This window comes from Globicephala melas, chromosome 20 (assembly GCF_963455315.2).
Source record: "Globicephala melas chromosome 20, mGloMel1.2, whole genome shotgun sequence".
NCBI classification, from domain to species: domain Eukaryota; kingdom Metazoa; phylum Chordata; class Mammalia; order Artiodactyla; family Delphinidae; genus Globicephala; species Globicephala melas.
Genome location: NC_083333.1, coordinates 40377575 through 40390740, shown reverse-complemented (window position 1 = coordinate 40390740; position 13166 = coordinate 40377575). Strand labels below are relative to the sequence as shown.

The 13166-nt window shown below is 45.8% G+C and overlaps 1 protein-coding gene across 4 annotated transcripts in view; it reads right to left on the bottom strand.

The window, feature by feature from the left end:
• Window positions 1-3628: 3628 nt before the first annotated feature.
• The window catches only part of LOC115843775 (signal transducer and activator of transcription 5B), a 72537-nt gene continuing 62999 nt past the window's right edge, over window positions 3629-13166 (bottom strand). For all 4 annotated transcript variants that reach the window (XM_060291043.1, XM_060291044.2, XM_030840185.2 and 1 more), the window contains 6 exons: window positions 12993-13087; window positions 12756-12886; window positions 11158-11328; window positions 7137-7188; window positions 6756-6863; window positions 3629-6231 (listed from right to left, as the gene is read on the bottom strand). In XM_060291043.1, coding sequence (XP_060147026.1) covers window positions 6105-6231; window positions 6756-6863; window positions 7137-7188; window positions 11158-11328; window positions 12756-12886; window positions 12993-13087 — 684 coding nt within the window. In that variant the 3' untranslated portion in view covers window positions 3629-6104. The remainder of the gene's footprint in view (window positions 6232-6755; window positions 6864-7136; window positions 7189-11157; window positions 11329-12755; window positions 12887-12992; window positions 13088-13166) is intronic.

Sequence of the window (13166 nt, the reverse complement as noted above, 5' to 3'; positions counted from 1 at the left end):
AAGTCCAACCACCTATTTTTTCTCTTGCTGTTTGTGCTTTTGGTGTTGTATCTAAGAATTCATTGTCAAATCCAAGGTCATGAAGATTTACCCTTATGTTTTCTTCCAACAATTTTATAATCTTAGCTCTTACATTTAGGTCTCTGATCCATTTTTTTGATCCATTTTTTATTGTGGTAAAACATATATGAGTTACCATTTTAACCATATTTAAGTATCCACTTCAGTGCCATTAGGTACATTCACATTGTTGTGCAACCATCACCATCGTGTCTCTCCAAAATTTTTCATCTTTCCAAACTGAAACTCTGTACTCATTAAACAATAACTCCCCATTCCTTGGCAATCACCATCCTATTTTCTGTCTTTATGAATTTGACTACTCTAGGTGCCTAATATAAGGGGAATCTTACAATATTTGTCCTTTTGTGTCTGTCTTATTTCACCTAGCATAATGTCTTCGTGGTTAAGATTCATCCGCGTTGTAGCATGTGTCAGAATTTCCTTCCTTTTTAAGGAAGGAAATATACGTTGTATGTATACACCACATTTATCCATTCATTCATTGATGGACTTTTCTGTTTTTACCTTTTGGCTATTATGAACAATGCTGCTATGAACACGGGTGTACAAATATCTGTTTGAATCCCTCCTTTTAATTCTTTTGGGTATATTCCCAGATGGGGACGGGCTAGATCATATGGTAATTCATATGTCTAATTTTTTGAGGAACCACCATACTGTTTTCACAGCAGCTGCACGATTTTACATGCCTGCCTTCAATGTACAAGGGTTCCAATTTTTCCACATCCCCTACCACAGTGGCTGTTTTCTGTTTTGTTTTGTTTTTTAAATCTCTGACATGGCTCAATAAGGCTGCCTTTAAAAAATATATTTATTTTATTTATTTTCTTAATTTTTTTGGCTGTGTCGGGTCTTAGTTGCAGTATGCGAGATCTTTCGTTGCAGCACGTGGGCTTCTCTCTAGTTGTGGCGTGTGGGTTTTCTCTATCTACTTGTGGCCCACGGGCCCCAGGGCACATGGGCTCTGTAGTTTGCGGCATGTGGGCTCTCTGAGATGCAGGCTTAGTTGCCCCGCAGCGTGTGGGACCTCAGTTTCCCGACCAGGAATCAAACCCGCGCCCCTGCACTGGAAGGTGGATTCTTTACCCCTGTACCACCAGGGAAGTCCCTGTTTTTGTTTTTTTATAATAGCCAACCTGATGGGTAAGAAGTGGTATCTCATCGTGGTTTTGATTTGCATTTCCCTTACAACTGAGCATCTTTTCCGGTGCTTTTTGTCCACCTGTATATCTTCTTTGGAAAAATGTCTATTCATGTCATGCTCCCATTTAAAATTTGTTGTTGTTGTTGAGGAGTTCTTTATATATTCTGGCTATTAACCCTCATCAGACATACGATTTGCAAATATTTTCTCCCATTCTGTGGGTTGCCTTTTCACTCTGTTAATAGTGTCTTTTGAAGCATAAAAGTCTTTCTATTTTTTATTTTTTTGGCTGCACTATGGCGCGGCTTGCAGGACCTTAGTTCCCCAGCCAGGGATTGAACCTGGGCCACTGCAATGAAAGCACCGAGTCCTAACCACTGGACCACCAGGGAATTCCCCAAAGTTTATTTTGATGAAGTCCAATTTATCTTCTGCTCCCTGTGCTTCTGGTGTCTTGGCCAAGAAATCATTGCCAAATCCTCCATCATGAAGCTCTGTTTTCTTCTTAGAGTTTTATATAGCTTTAGCTCTTACGTTTAGATGTTTGATCCATTTTTAATTTTTATATATGATGTAAGGTAAGGTTCCAAATTCATTCTTTCACTTGTGGCTATCCAGTAGTCCCAGCACTATTTGTTGAAAAGACTATTCTTTTCCCATTGAATGGTCTTGGCACCCTTGTCAAAAATTTGTTGACCATAGACACATTGGTTTCTTTCTAGACTCTGAATTCTATTCCACTTATCTATAGGTCTATCCTTATGCCAGTACCACACTTTGTTGATTACTGTTTCTTTGTAGTAAGCTTTGAAATTGGTAAGTGTGACTACTTCATTTTTGTTTTTCATTTTGTTATGTAGGACTGTATTGTCTAATTTCCATATATTTGTGAATTTTCCAGGGCTTCTGATAAAGCTGCTCAACACCATTAGTCATCAGAGAAATGCAAATTAAAACTGACTCAAGTCATGTCACACTCCACTAGGATGGCTATAATCAAAAGGTCAGAAAATAACAAGTGTTGGCAAGAATGTAGAGAAATCAGAACCCTCATGTAAAATGGTGCAGCCACCTTGGAAACCAGTTTAGCAATTCCTTGTTTCTTGTCCAAGTAAACCAGTTTCCTTGTTTAGTGAGTGGCAGGATTATGTTAGTGAGTCTATCTGCTCCCCACTGCCCACCCACACACACAGTGTGAAGCCTCTGATATTGCTACTTAGGGGGGAGTTATGCCCACAGTCACCCTAGCAGGACAGTGATTTGCACAGATCTCTCCTTGTCTCTTTCCCCGACCACACCCAGCTGTTAAACTACACTAGTTGCTGGCTGATTGCTATATTTTTCAACAACGCCCTGGGGGAATAAATGGCTCCACAAATTGATCCAATCAAATTCAGGCTTCTGGGCTTCCCTGGTGGCGCAGTGGTTGAGAGTCTGCCTGCCGATGCAGGGTACTCGGGTTCGTGCACCGGTCTGGGAAGATCCCACATGCCGCGGAGCGGCTGGGCCCGTGAGCCATGGCCGCTGAGCCTGCGCGTCCGGAGCCTGTGCTCCGCAGCGGGAGAGGCTGCAACAGTGAGAGGCCCGCCTACCGCAAAAAAAAAAAAAAAAAAAAAAAAAAAAATTCAGGCTTCTTTGAAGGGATAGTTTCAAAGGTCAGTATTTGAGATTTGTTCTGACCCTGAGAGAGTTCCTCCCAGCTGTATCTTTACCCATTTCTTTTCTTTTCTTCCTTCCTTCCTCCCTCCCTCCCTTCCCTCCTTTCCTCCTCCAGGGAAGTCCCCCTAATTGTTCTTTAAGAGTCAGCTCAGCTGTTCAGTGCCCTTCCTGTCTGTTCTTTTGTATTTAATAATGGCCTTGGGATAGGTTTAAGGCAGCAGGAGCCAATATCCTATCATAATTGGTTGTGTCAGCTGTCTTTCCCATGTTTTTGGTTGCGTTGGGTCTTAGTTGCGGCACACGGGATCTTCGTTGAGGCATGTGGGATCTTCTGTTGCAGCGCGTGGGCTCTTCATTGTGGCGTGTGGGTTTTCTCTCTCTAGTTGTGGCGCGGGCTCCAGGGTGTGTGGATTCCCAGACTGCAATCCTCTTGAGGGCAGGAATGATTTCTCATCCCATACACAAGCCTGGCTCAGGGCAGGCACTCTGCTAAATTTTAAGGATGAACTTTCTAACAGGAATAGGAGATAAAAGACTATCATTCTAATTTTCAAAACCTCATGTGAACAGGAAGGTAAGAAATGCCCCCATCTGCCATCAAAGCTGGGGACACACACACTCTGAGGCGGCCAATGCCCAACTCGTTCCTCTTTTCAGAGTCACACTGATGATTTCAAATTTTTCCCTATGAAAGCCACTCTATCTCACCCCCTGATGGAAAAAAATAAAAAGAGGACTCAATACTGTCCATTTAGAGGAAGTATTTATTGTAACATAAAATACACAAATCGTAAACAATACTTTCTTGGTGCCTCTATACTAACCTGCATCAACACTAAAATCTGTATCTGAAATAATTTCACAAAGTTTTATAAAGAAAAATTATAAAAAGTATGTTTCCATTTTAAGTTATATTCACTTTTAGTCTCCCTCCCACCCCCTACGAAGCCCCGCACATACCACACATTGAAACATTTTGATGACGTGCCCATGTGTGTCTGGGAGCGAGTGAGAGGCTGAGGTGGCCAGGACTTGCCAGTCACCTCTCCTTGCGGTTTGCAGAACAGGGAGAAGACAGAAGATACATGCAGATAGCGAGCGCAACTTTCAGTCAAAAATCTCTCCCATCTACAGGCATAGCCTCAGGAGAACGGAGGACAGCTCAGCCACTGGACGTGCGCGGGAACCCCAGGCTCAGGGCAGCCACTTGCTTGGGAACCTGTCCCCCCAACCCCAGTGCTAACTAGGCAGTGAGAGCTCTGCCCTCGGCACGCCTGTGGCTAGGCCCACTCCTCATCTGAAAGTGTGTCAATCCCTGCCCCCAGGGCTGCTGGGACAACCAGGGCCGGCACTCAGGGTGCCCCGGTGTCGGGCATGAGAGGTCTCTTTGAGTCCAGGAGCAGCCAGGCTTCCTTTCTACCTTTCTCCAACACTCCCAACCTCAGGGGGGATTTTCATCAAATCTTGAGGGGACGTAAGGGGCTTCGCAGCACCCTGCGTCGGGGCTGGTATCCAGGGAGGAGTCCGCCTGCTCCTCAGAGGCAGAGACGGTCTACTGCCCAGCACAGAAGAGTAAATCAGTGTATGAAACCAAGCTAGGGCAAAGAGCAGCTTGTAAAAAGTCCTCTTTCAATAAATAATTTACTACAGAGGAATATTTTCCTTTAACATCAAAACACTGATAAATTCAGAAGTTATTTTTGTAAAAAAAATATGTTTATTTACTCACATGTATAAAAATAATGTTTTTAGGGCCATTCTCTCCTGGGTGTGGTCAGGCCCTTCTTTTGGAGGGGGGGCTGGGGGTGACCTTGCAGGCCTAACCCCAAAGTTATACCTGCTTCCCCCTCTTCCCACCTGCCTGCCATGGCCCATTCCTTCCTTCTGGTATAAAGCTATGGAACAAACTTTGGATAAAGTTACGCAGAGGATTTTTGGTTTTGCCTTGTTTTTGCAAAGCAAACTTCTCAGCAAACTCGCTGGCTGCATTTCCCCAAATTACCAATGCCGACACCCAGCACCCTGCACCAGGGTGGCAACGCACTGGTCCTGGGTTCAGCCCACATTCCTGCCACCCACTCCCCAAGACATTGTGTGCGGACAGTGAAGGGAAATGAGGTGACCTGCGTCCCAGTGGCACAGGACCTGACGCAGGAAGAAAGAATTCTGATGTCAAATTAGGGTGGGAAGGGAAAAACAAGTCCCAATTTGGAAACAAAAACACCATTCAACCTTTGCAAAATGCCGTTACCAATAAGCCTTTGAAAAGCCTCGCTTGTGCCTCTACCAGCACAGAGGAAGGACAGGCAGACTGGACAGCCACTTCCGGGTAACAAGGCAACGTTCTCAGCGCCTGCGAGCCGGGGCTGGGCAGTCCACTCTGGCCACGACACAAAGGACATCAACACTGTAAGCTCTAGTTATGTGACTCTCTTTTCTTTCCTCTACTTCATCAAACGTGCCTGCACATGCGTACACACATAGGAACTAAGCGGAAACTCCGTGGGGGCTGGGAATCAGCGGGAGAGGCAGAGAACATTTAGATGGGTTACGGGTTATTTAAAAAGCCACTACCCATCGGAAACCCACATCTTCCCTTGCCCCAGCGATTGCTCTATGTCCCCCCTTCTCCCATCCCTACCGAGGAAAATGGGGATTGGGGGACAGGGAAGGAGGGAGGACTGGTTTTCTTTGTGAAAAGGCAGCTTCTACGTTTCAGAAGAAAAGTGGAAACAATCATGTTCATATATCAATGGCTTGGCAGACACAGTGACAAAGATTCACCAGACACGAGGTGATTTCACCTCCCTCTGTCCTTCTCTCACTTCAACAGCCACATGTCCAAGTTCAGCCACCCTCAAAACACATGGCCAAGTTCCAGGGTTCATGGAACTAAACTACCTTTCGGCACAAGGTTAAAACAACCACAGTCTCTGTTTGTGGCCCCACTGCTGCAGCTAAGCTCCGGACAGCAAGGGGGAGAAACAGCCCAACGTGCAATCTCACACACACACACACACACACACACACACACACACCCACACAGTCACATTCCCTTCACTGGTGCCACCATGCACAGAAACACTAAAGTCACAACTAGTAGGAACACTTCACATTATGAGTATTGTTTCCAAAGCGAAGCGATTCATGGAATTAAAACATCCACAAAAGTAACTCCTCTGGCGAGGATGAAGAAGCTGGAGGTGGCCACGGGGGGTCACGACTGTGCGTGGGGGATCCACTGACTGTCCATAGGTCGGCCTAAGAGCTCCTCCACGCGCCGTGCCACGTCCATCGTGTCGTCCAGATCAAAGTCCCCATCATTGTCAATGACGGGGTCAGGGCTTGGGAGGGAAAGGGGAGAGGTTACGGGAAGGGAAAGGTTGCCAGAGGCCAATGAGGAGCAGCAGAGTCCACCCCGTGCCCCCCCAGGTGAGCGGCTCAAGACCGACCGCCTGCACCCTTGGCCCAGGCCTCGCAGGAAAGCAGCACTCTGACCTGAGCCCTGGGGCAGAGTCCTTTGCTAGCTGGCTGGACAGAGTGACTCGGACTAAAATACCCAGCCTACCTGCCCCTAACACTGGCTGCCCGCACACACCTAAACCCCACCTGGTCCTTATACAGAGCCAGAAAAGTCTCCACTTTAAGAGAGGGGAGCAGGTGCCATTTGCCCAACCCCACTCTAAACTACCAACACCTACTGGTTGGATCTCTCCCTCCCACCTGGGCATGTGCCAGAGCCCGGCCTGGCCTGGGTGGTCTCAGACCTAGAGAAGCTCTGGGTTCCTTGCCCACCAGCCCTCTGGTGCCCAGCCTGAGGCCAAGTGCCCAGTTCCTCCCCTCGGAGCCCCAGGAGAACACAACCTACTTCTGTGGGTACATGTTATAATGAGCCTGGGGGCACACGGCTGGGGAGGGGGCCTGGTCCATGTAGGTGGCACTGCTCCCGGCAGAGTCCGCAGAGGCGCTCACAAACCTGCGAGAGGAAGCAGAGCACAGCCTCAGTGGCGAGGGGCTCGGGGGCCACCTTCGTGTCTTTTTCAGGTGCGGAAGGACAGAGTGCCCGCTGAGCCTGGGGCCCTGGCTGCAGGAGCGGGCCCCGGGTACCGATGCCCTGGTGACGAAGCCCAGCTCCCTCCCCAGGAGGGGTGGCGGTGAGGGGTGAGGAGAGCCAGGTGCGGGGGGGGGGGGGGGCGGTGAGAGGAGAAGAGAGGCAGCAGGAGACCAGAGCTGGACCCGGGACACTTACTCAGGGACCACTTGCTTGATCTGTGGCTTCACGTATCCGTCCACTGCTTTAGCTGCCGAGGGGGAAGAGTGATGAAAACCAAAGTTCTCAAATGAAATGAAAATGCAGTCTCCCTTAAGAATCCCATCTTTTCTTAGGATGTGACACAACTGCCTCATTTTATCTTAGGATCCAGTATAAGCACATCTTTTAATCCGTTAGGAAGACCCAGTAGAGTTGAGAAGCCTCAGTACTGACACTGCAGGTAAGACAGCTTCCAAGCTGGCTTGGACGTGTTAATTAATTCTTCAAACCACAGGAAAGATATGCTTCAATACAAATCTAAATCAAACATTAACTGCATTGTAACTGTAAAAAGAAAACATATCTTAAGAAGTTTAAAGTCGCAGATGCAGAAAGACAGGGGACAAAACGAGGACCAACAGGAGGAGGTTGCAACAGGACAAATTCTCATTCAAATAAGGAAGAACGCTGTCATCACAGGAACTCCCCGCAAGAGTCTCGGGAAGAACTGATTTCTTCATCACTGGAGGTCTTCACGTGGAAGGTGTACCAACACTCGCTAGGGGTCATGTGGAAAAATCTAAGCATTAGAGGGGAATTAATTTGACTTGAGGATCCCGGGAGTTACTCTAGTTCTGAGCTGCTACCCTTTTAGGAAAGGGAATGTCACTCTGTCAGGTGTCTGCGTGCTCTTTTCGTGGGGTTTCTGCACTCGGGGGTAATAGGATGCTCATGCCTCCCAGCGGGTGCTGTCTGTGCTGTGTGGCTGGTTAAAAAGAATGCTGCCGCTGTGTCTCACTCTTCACAGCATCCCCACCGGGACGTGGCAGGCTAGGGATAACCTAGCAGATAAGCTAGAGTTACCTTTTCAAAAGGCTGATTATGGAAATCCAGCTAAGTAGGTAGTAGGAATGTGATGGTCTGAAGTCGGTGAATGAAGTCTTGTTTCCTGGGTGTGTAAATATGGAAATAAGTATAAGCTTAACTGTATCAGACAATGAAGATTCCGCTGAGGTGAGAAGGATGACTCAGCCCAAGAGAATGAACTGCTCCGTGGGTCTCACATTGCTTGTTATCCTGACCTGCTTCTACTGGGGCTTCGAATGTCAGGAGCTGCCTTTTCATAATATCTCATAGGCTTTTTGTGCCTTACGGTCTACAGAGAATTTTACAGAATGGCAGAACAGATAAAAAAACAAAGAAATGTTGTACAAGGAGGATTGAAAAATCTAGATTAGTTGTGCTAACAAAAAGCAGCAGTGGTGGGTTTAATCCAAAATACCACATAAGTCTAAAAATATTTTGGCTTATTTCCCCACCTAGAAATATAACCAGGTGGGAAGGCATGATACAAAAAGCAGAATCTATAAAGGAAAAAGGTCAATAGATTGGGCTATATAGAAAATACAAGTCTTTGCACTTCAGCAAAATAAAACCTAAATGTTAAAAGAACAATGACACACTGAGGAAAATCTCTGCTACAATAATAAAAGCTATATTTACTGTATAAAAAAACACTTGCATATTCTTAAGAAAAAAAGGAACTCCAAAAGAAAAATGAGCAAGGAATAGGAACGTACTTCACAGAAAAAATACAAATAGCCAACAATGGGGAGGTTAAGAAGTACAGGCTAGACTGAGCTCAAACCCTGGCTCGGCCTCTTCCTAGCTGTGGTATCTCTGGTAATTTACTTCACTCCTCTGTGCCTCAGCTCCTCAAATGTAACATGGGGATGGTGACAGTGCCTACTTCACAGACCTGTTTTGAGGATTAAATGAGAAACTATTTGAAGTGTGCTCAGAAAAGTGGCTGGTATGCAAGTAAGCATTCAACGGATGTTAGCTGCTATTATTATCTAGTTGTTATTGTTATTATTATCTTTATATGAAAAGATGTTTCGACCTTACCTAGAATCAAAGAAATGAAAATAAGAACTAAGATTATCATTTTTATGTCTATCAGACTGGTAAACATGAAACTGCTGAAGAGACACTATCACTGGCAGGAGGAGGATGGAGAAGCAGGTACTCAAACAAGACGTCTGTGGGAGTGAAAATGGATTCCACTTTCTGGGGGGCAACTCTGGACAGACGTGTCCAAATGCTTGAAAAGTATATACCCCTTGACACAAATTCTACCTTAGGGATTTGTCTTAAGGAAACAGTAGAACAAGATGCATGTACCAGGTTATCTCAATATTAACCAAAAAAAAAAAAACTGTGAATAACTTAAATTTTAAGTATCTTAAATAACCAACATAGGATCACCATACAATGGAATTCTATGCAATTGTTAAAATGATGCTGTAAGTTTATATTTACTAACCTGTAACTCTGCCTGTGATATATTTTTAAGTGAAAGAATAATCAGGTTACAAATGACGACGTATGGTTATAACCCAAACCCGACATGATCTGGTCCCTCCCACTGCTCTGCCCTCATGTCCCACCATTTCTCCCCTGCTCATTCAGCTCCAGCCTCCCGGGTCCTCATGAGTGTTTTTTTTTTTAAATATATGTATGTATTTATTTATTTTTGGCTGTGCTGGGTCTTCGCTGCTGCGCACGGGCTTCTCTAGTTGCGGCGAGCAGGGGCTACTCTTCGTTGGGTGCACGTGCTTCTTTTTTTAAAAATTAATTATTTATTTTTGTCTGAGTTGCATCTTCGTTGTTGCGCATGGGCATTGTCTAGTTGCGGCGAGAGGGGGCTACTCTTTTGTTGCGGTACGCAGGTTTCTCATCGTGGTGGCTTCTCTTGTTGCAGAGCACGGGCTCTAGGCGCACGGGCTTCAGTAGTTGTGGCACACGGGCTCAATAATTGTGGCTTGCGGGCTCTAGAGGGCAAGCTCAGTAGTTGTGGCGTACGGGCTTAGTTGCTCTGTGGCATGTGGGATCTTCCCGGACCAGGGCTCAAACCTGTGTTCCCTGCACCAGCAGGCGGATTCTTAACCACTGCACCACCAGGGAAGTCCTGTGCGTGCCTCTTATTGCGGTGGCTTCTCTTGTTGCGGAGCACAGGCTCTAGGTGCACGGGCTTCAATAGTTGTGGCACACGGGCTCGGTAGTTGCAGCTCGCGGGCTCTAGAGGGCAAGCTCAGTAGTTGTGGCGTACGGGCTTAGTAGCTCCGTGGCATGTGGGATCTTCCCGGACCAGGGCTCAAACCTGGGTCCCCTGCATTGGCAGGTGGATTCTTAACCACTGCGCCACCAGGGAAGCCCCCTCGTGAGGTTTTCTAAGCATGCCAACCTCACTCCCACCTCAGGGTTTCTGCTCTTGTTCTCTCGGCCTAGAATGTTCTCTCTAGATCTATGCGTGGCTTCCTCACTTCATTCAGGGCTACTCTGATGTCACCTCCTCAGGGGAGCTTTCCCTGACCACTCGAGTGAAGTGCTGTGCCACACACACCCCCCCCGTCACTTCTCTGTCCCTTCACCTTAGTTGTTTTCACAGTGTCCATCACTAGATACATTTATTTGTTTACCTGTTTATTGTCTTCCTTCTGCTATTAGATTGCAACCCCACACAGGAAGTGCTTAATAAGCCTCTGGCGACTGAGTGACAGAATACATATCTACGTCGACTGGAAGAACATTCACTAAATTGTTTACGTTGATGAGATAAGAAATGTTGTGTGGTATCTATTTTCTTGTCTATACTGTTCTGGAAATTTTACAATAAATACATAATACTTTTATTCTCAGAAAACAATAAAACCATCTCTGTTTTGAAAAACAAAATTTTACCTTCCTAATTTTGTTTGATCTAAGCTTGTATTAAAAGCAATTTATTCCCTTCAATTTGATATTTGGGGTTGGCGGCCGATGTGTTTTTTGTGTAACTGAAGAAAATAGCCCAGGATTTACATCTGCCCTGGATAGAGCTCGAACAGCAACAACTGAGTGTTAACTGCGTAGATTTTCATGCCAGACAGACAGACTGACACACACAGACACACACGTACACCTAAAACAAAACCAAAATCACAATGAAACCGAATCAGAATGCGAACATTGTTACCAGTGGCAGGCTCGCAGGGAACTGGGGTGTAATATTTGGAGTACACTTCATCTTTTGGCCGGTCAGGAAACACGTAGATAAGGTAACTCAGGTCTCCCAAGCGGTCAGCCAGGGACCGGATGGAGAAGTCTCTGGTGGTAAAAGGCATCAGATTCCAAAACATTCTTTCCTCTAGATCAAAAAACAGAATAATCATAGTCTAAATATGATTTCTGAACAGGAAATCTTAAAACCCAAATATACTACAAATAAAGCTCTCCATTAAAATTGTCCCAATAAAAATCTCCATTTAAAAATTACCATAGGGCTTCCCTGTTGGCGCAGTGGTTGGGAGTCTGCCTGCTGATGCAGGGGACACGGGTTCATGCCCTGGTCCGGGAAGATCCCACATGCCGTGGAGCGGCTGGGCCCATGAGCCATGGCCGCTGAGCCTGCGCGTCTGGAGCCTGTGCTCCGCAACGGGAGAGGCCACAACAGTGAGAGGCCCGTGTACCGCAAAAAAAAAAAAAATTACCATAGGTTGTAGATCAAGTAGTTTTTAAAAAATTTATATATTATTTATTTAGTTAATTTTGGCTGCATTGAGTCTTTGCTGCTGCATGCTGGCTTTCTCTAGTTGCGGCAAAGCGGGGTCTATTCTTCATTGTGGTGCGCGGGCTTCTCGTTGCACTGGCTTCTCTTGTTGCAGAGCATGGGCTCTAGGCGCGTGGGCTTCAGTAGTTGTGGCTCGTGGGCTCTAGAGCACAGGCTCAGTAGTTGTGGCGCATGGGCTTAGTTGCTCCGCGGCATGTGGGATCTTCCCGGACCAGGGCTCGAACCCGTGTCCCCTGCATCGGCAGGTGGATTCTTAACCACTGTGCCACCAGGGAAGCCCAATTAAGCAGTTTTTTAAAGTCATGGGTAGATAAGCAGGTAACACATATACCACTTTCCTAGAGATCTAATGATCTCAGGTAGTTTCCAGTTCAAACAGTATTCTGTCCCTCCCTAGAAGAAACTTCTTGCTGACTCCAGTCCCTGATTCCCTGTACAAAAGTATGAAAAAGAGACAGGAAGTGTGTCCATAGCCAGAGGGTGCATGGGAGTTATTAAAAGCTGTTAAAATCTTTAAGTCACAAAAAACTAGCAAGCTACTCTTGTCTTACCGTGAGGGTCAGAGGAAAAGAACTAACATTCTTGAATGGAAATGATCGATGGCAGTATCCTTATGTTAGGATAAAGGAATAATGAAAATAGCACATTATTTCCACTCTAATGACTCCAAACAACAGAGTAATTCTTTACTGAAATAAGCTCAAGGTTGAGTAATAGGAAGGCAAACATTTCAAAAGGGAAGCAGCTGAGATTTTGGACAGGATACTGCATCACATGTAGCCATACGTCGGGTTGTACATCTGTGTTTCTCAAAATTAGTAATTGTGTTTCCCATAATAAGATTTTACACAAGCTGCAGCTGTGGCATGGTTATACATTTCTGCTTCCCATAATTAGTACTCGTGCCCAGGAATAATAAGTACTCAATAAATTGTCAAAGTAATTTTGCAACAAAAGCACCTAACCAGAGCCAAGGTGTGTCTTAAAAAGGGAGGGGCACTCACGAGAATCAAACTTCCAAGCAATGGTGATGCCACCAATTTCAGAGTCACTGAACCTCAGCAGGAAGGTCCCGTCAGGCTTGTTAATGAGTAGGTCGTGGGCCTGTTGCTTGTTCACGAAACCCAAGATAGCCCTGGATCACAAAGGCCAAATGAGCAGAAGCAGAGTGTGATGTTTTAACGCCAGAAAAAAGACCTTGCTACTACTCTACTGCTGACTTAACAAATGACGATTCTCACCCATCATTCCAATGAGGCTTGAGATGTTTTTTTAACACTTCCATCACACCGTCAAACCACTGCCAGAAAGTGTAATTCCGTCCTGGTAAATTCTCCTGGTTGGAGATACAACAATGAACACAAGAAGGCAAAAGTAACACTTGGGATATTATTACCTGTATATACTTTAACTGG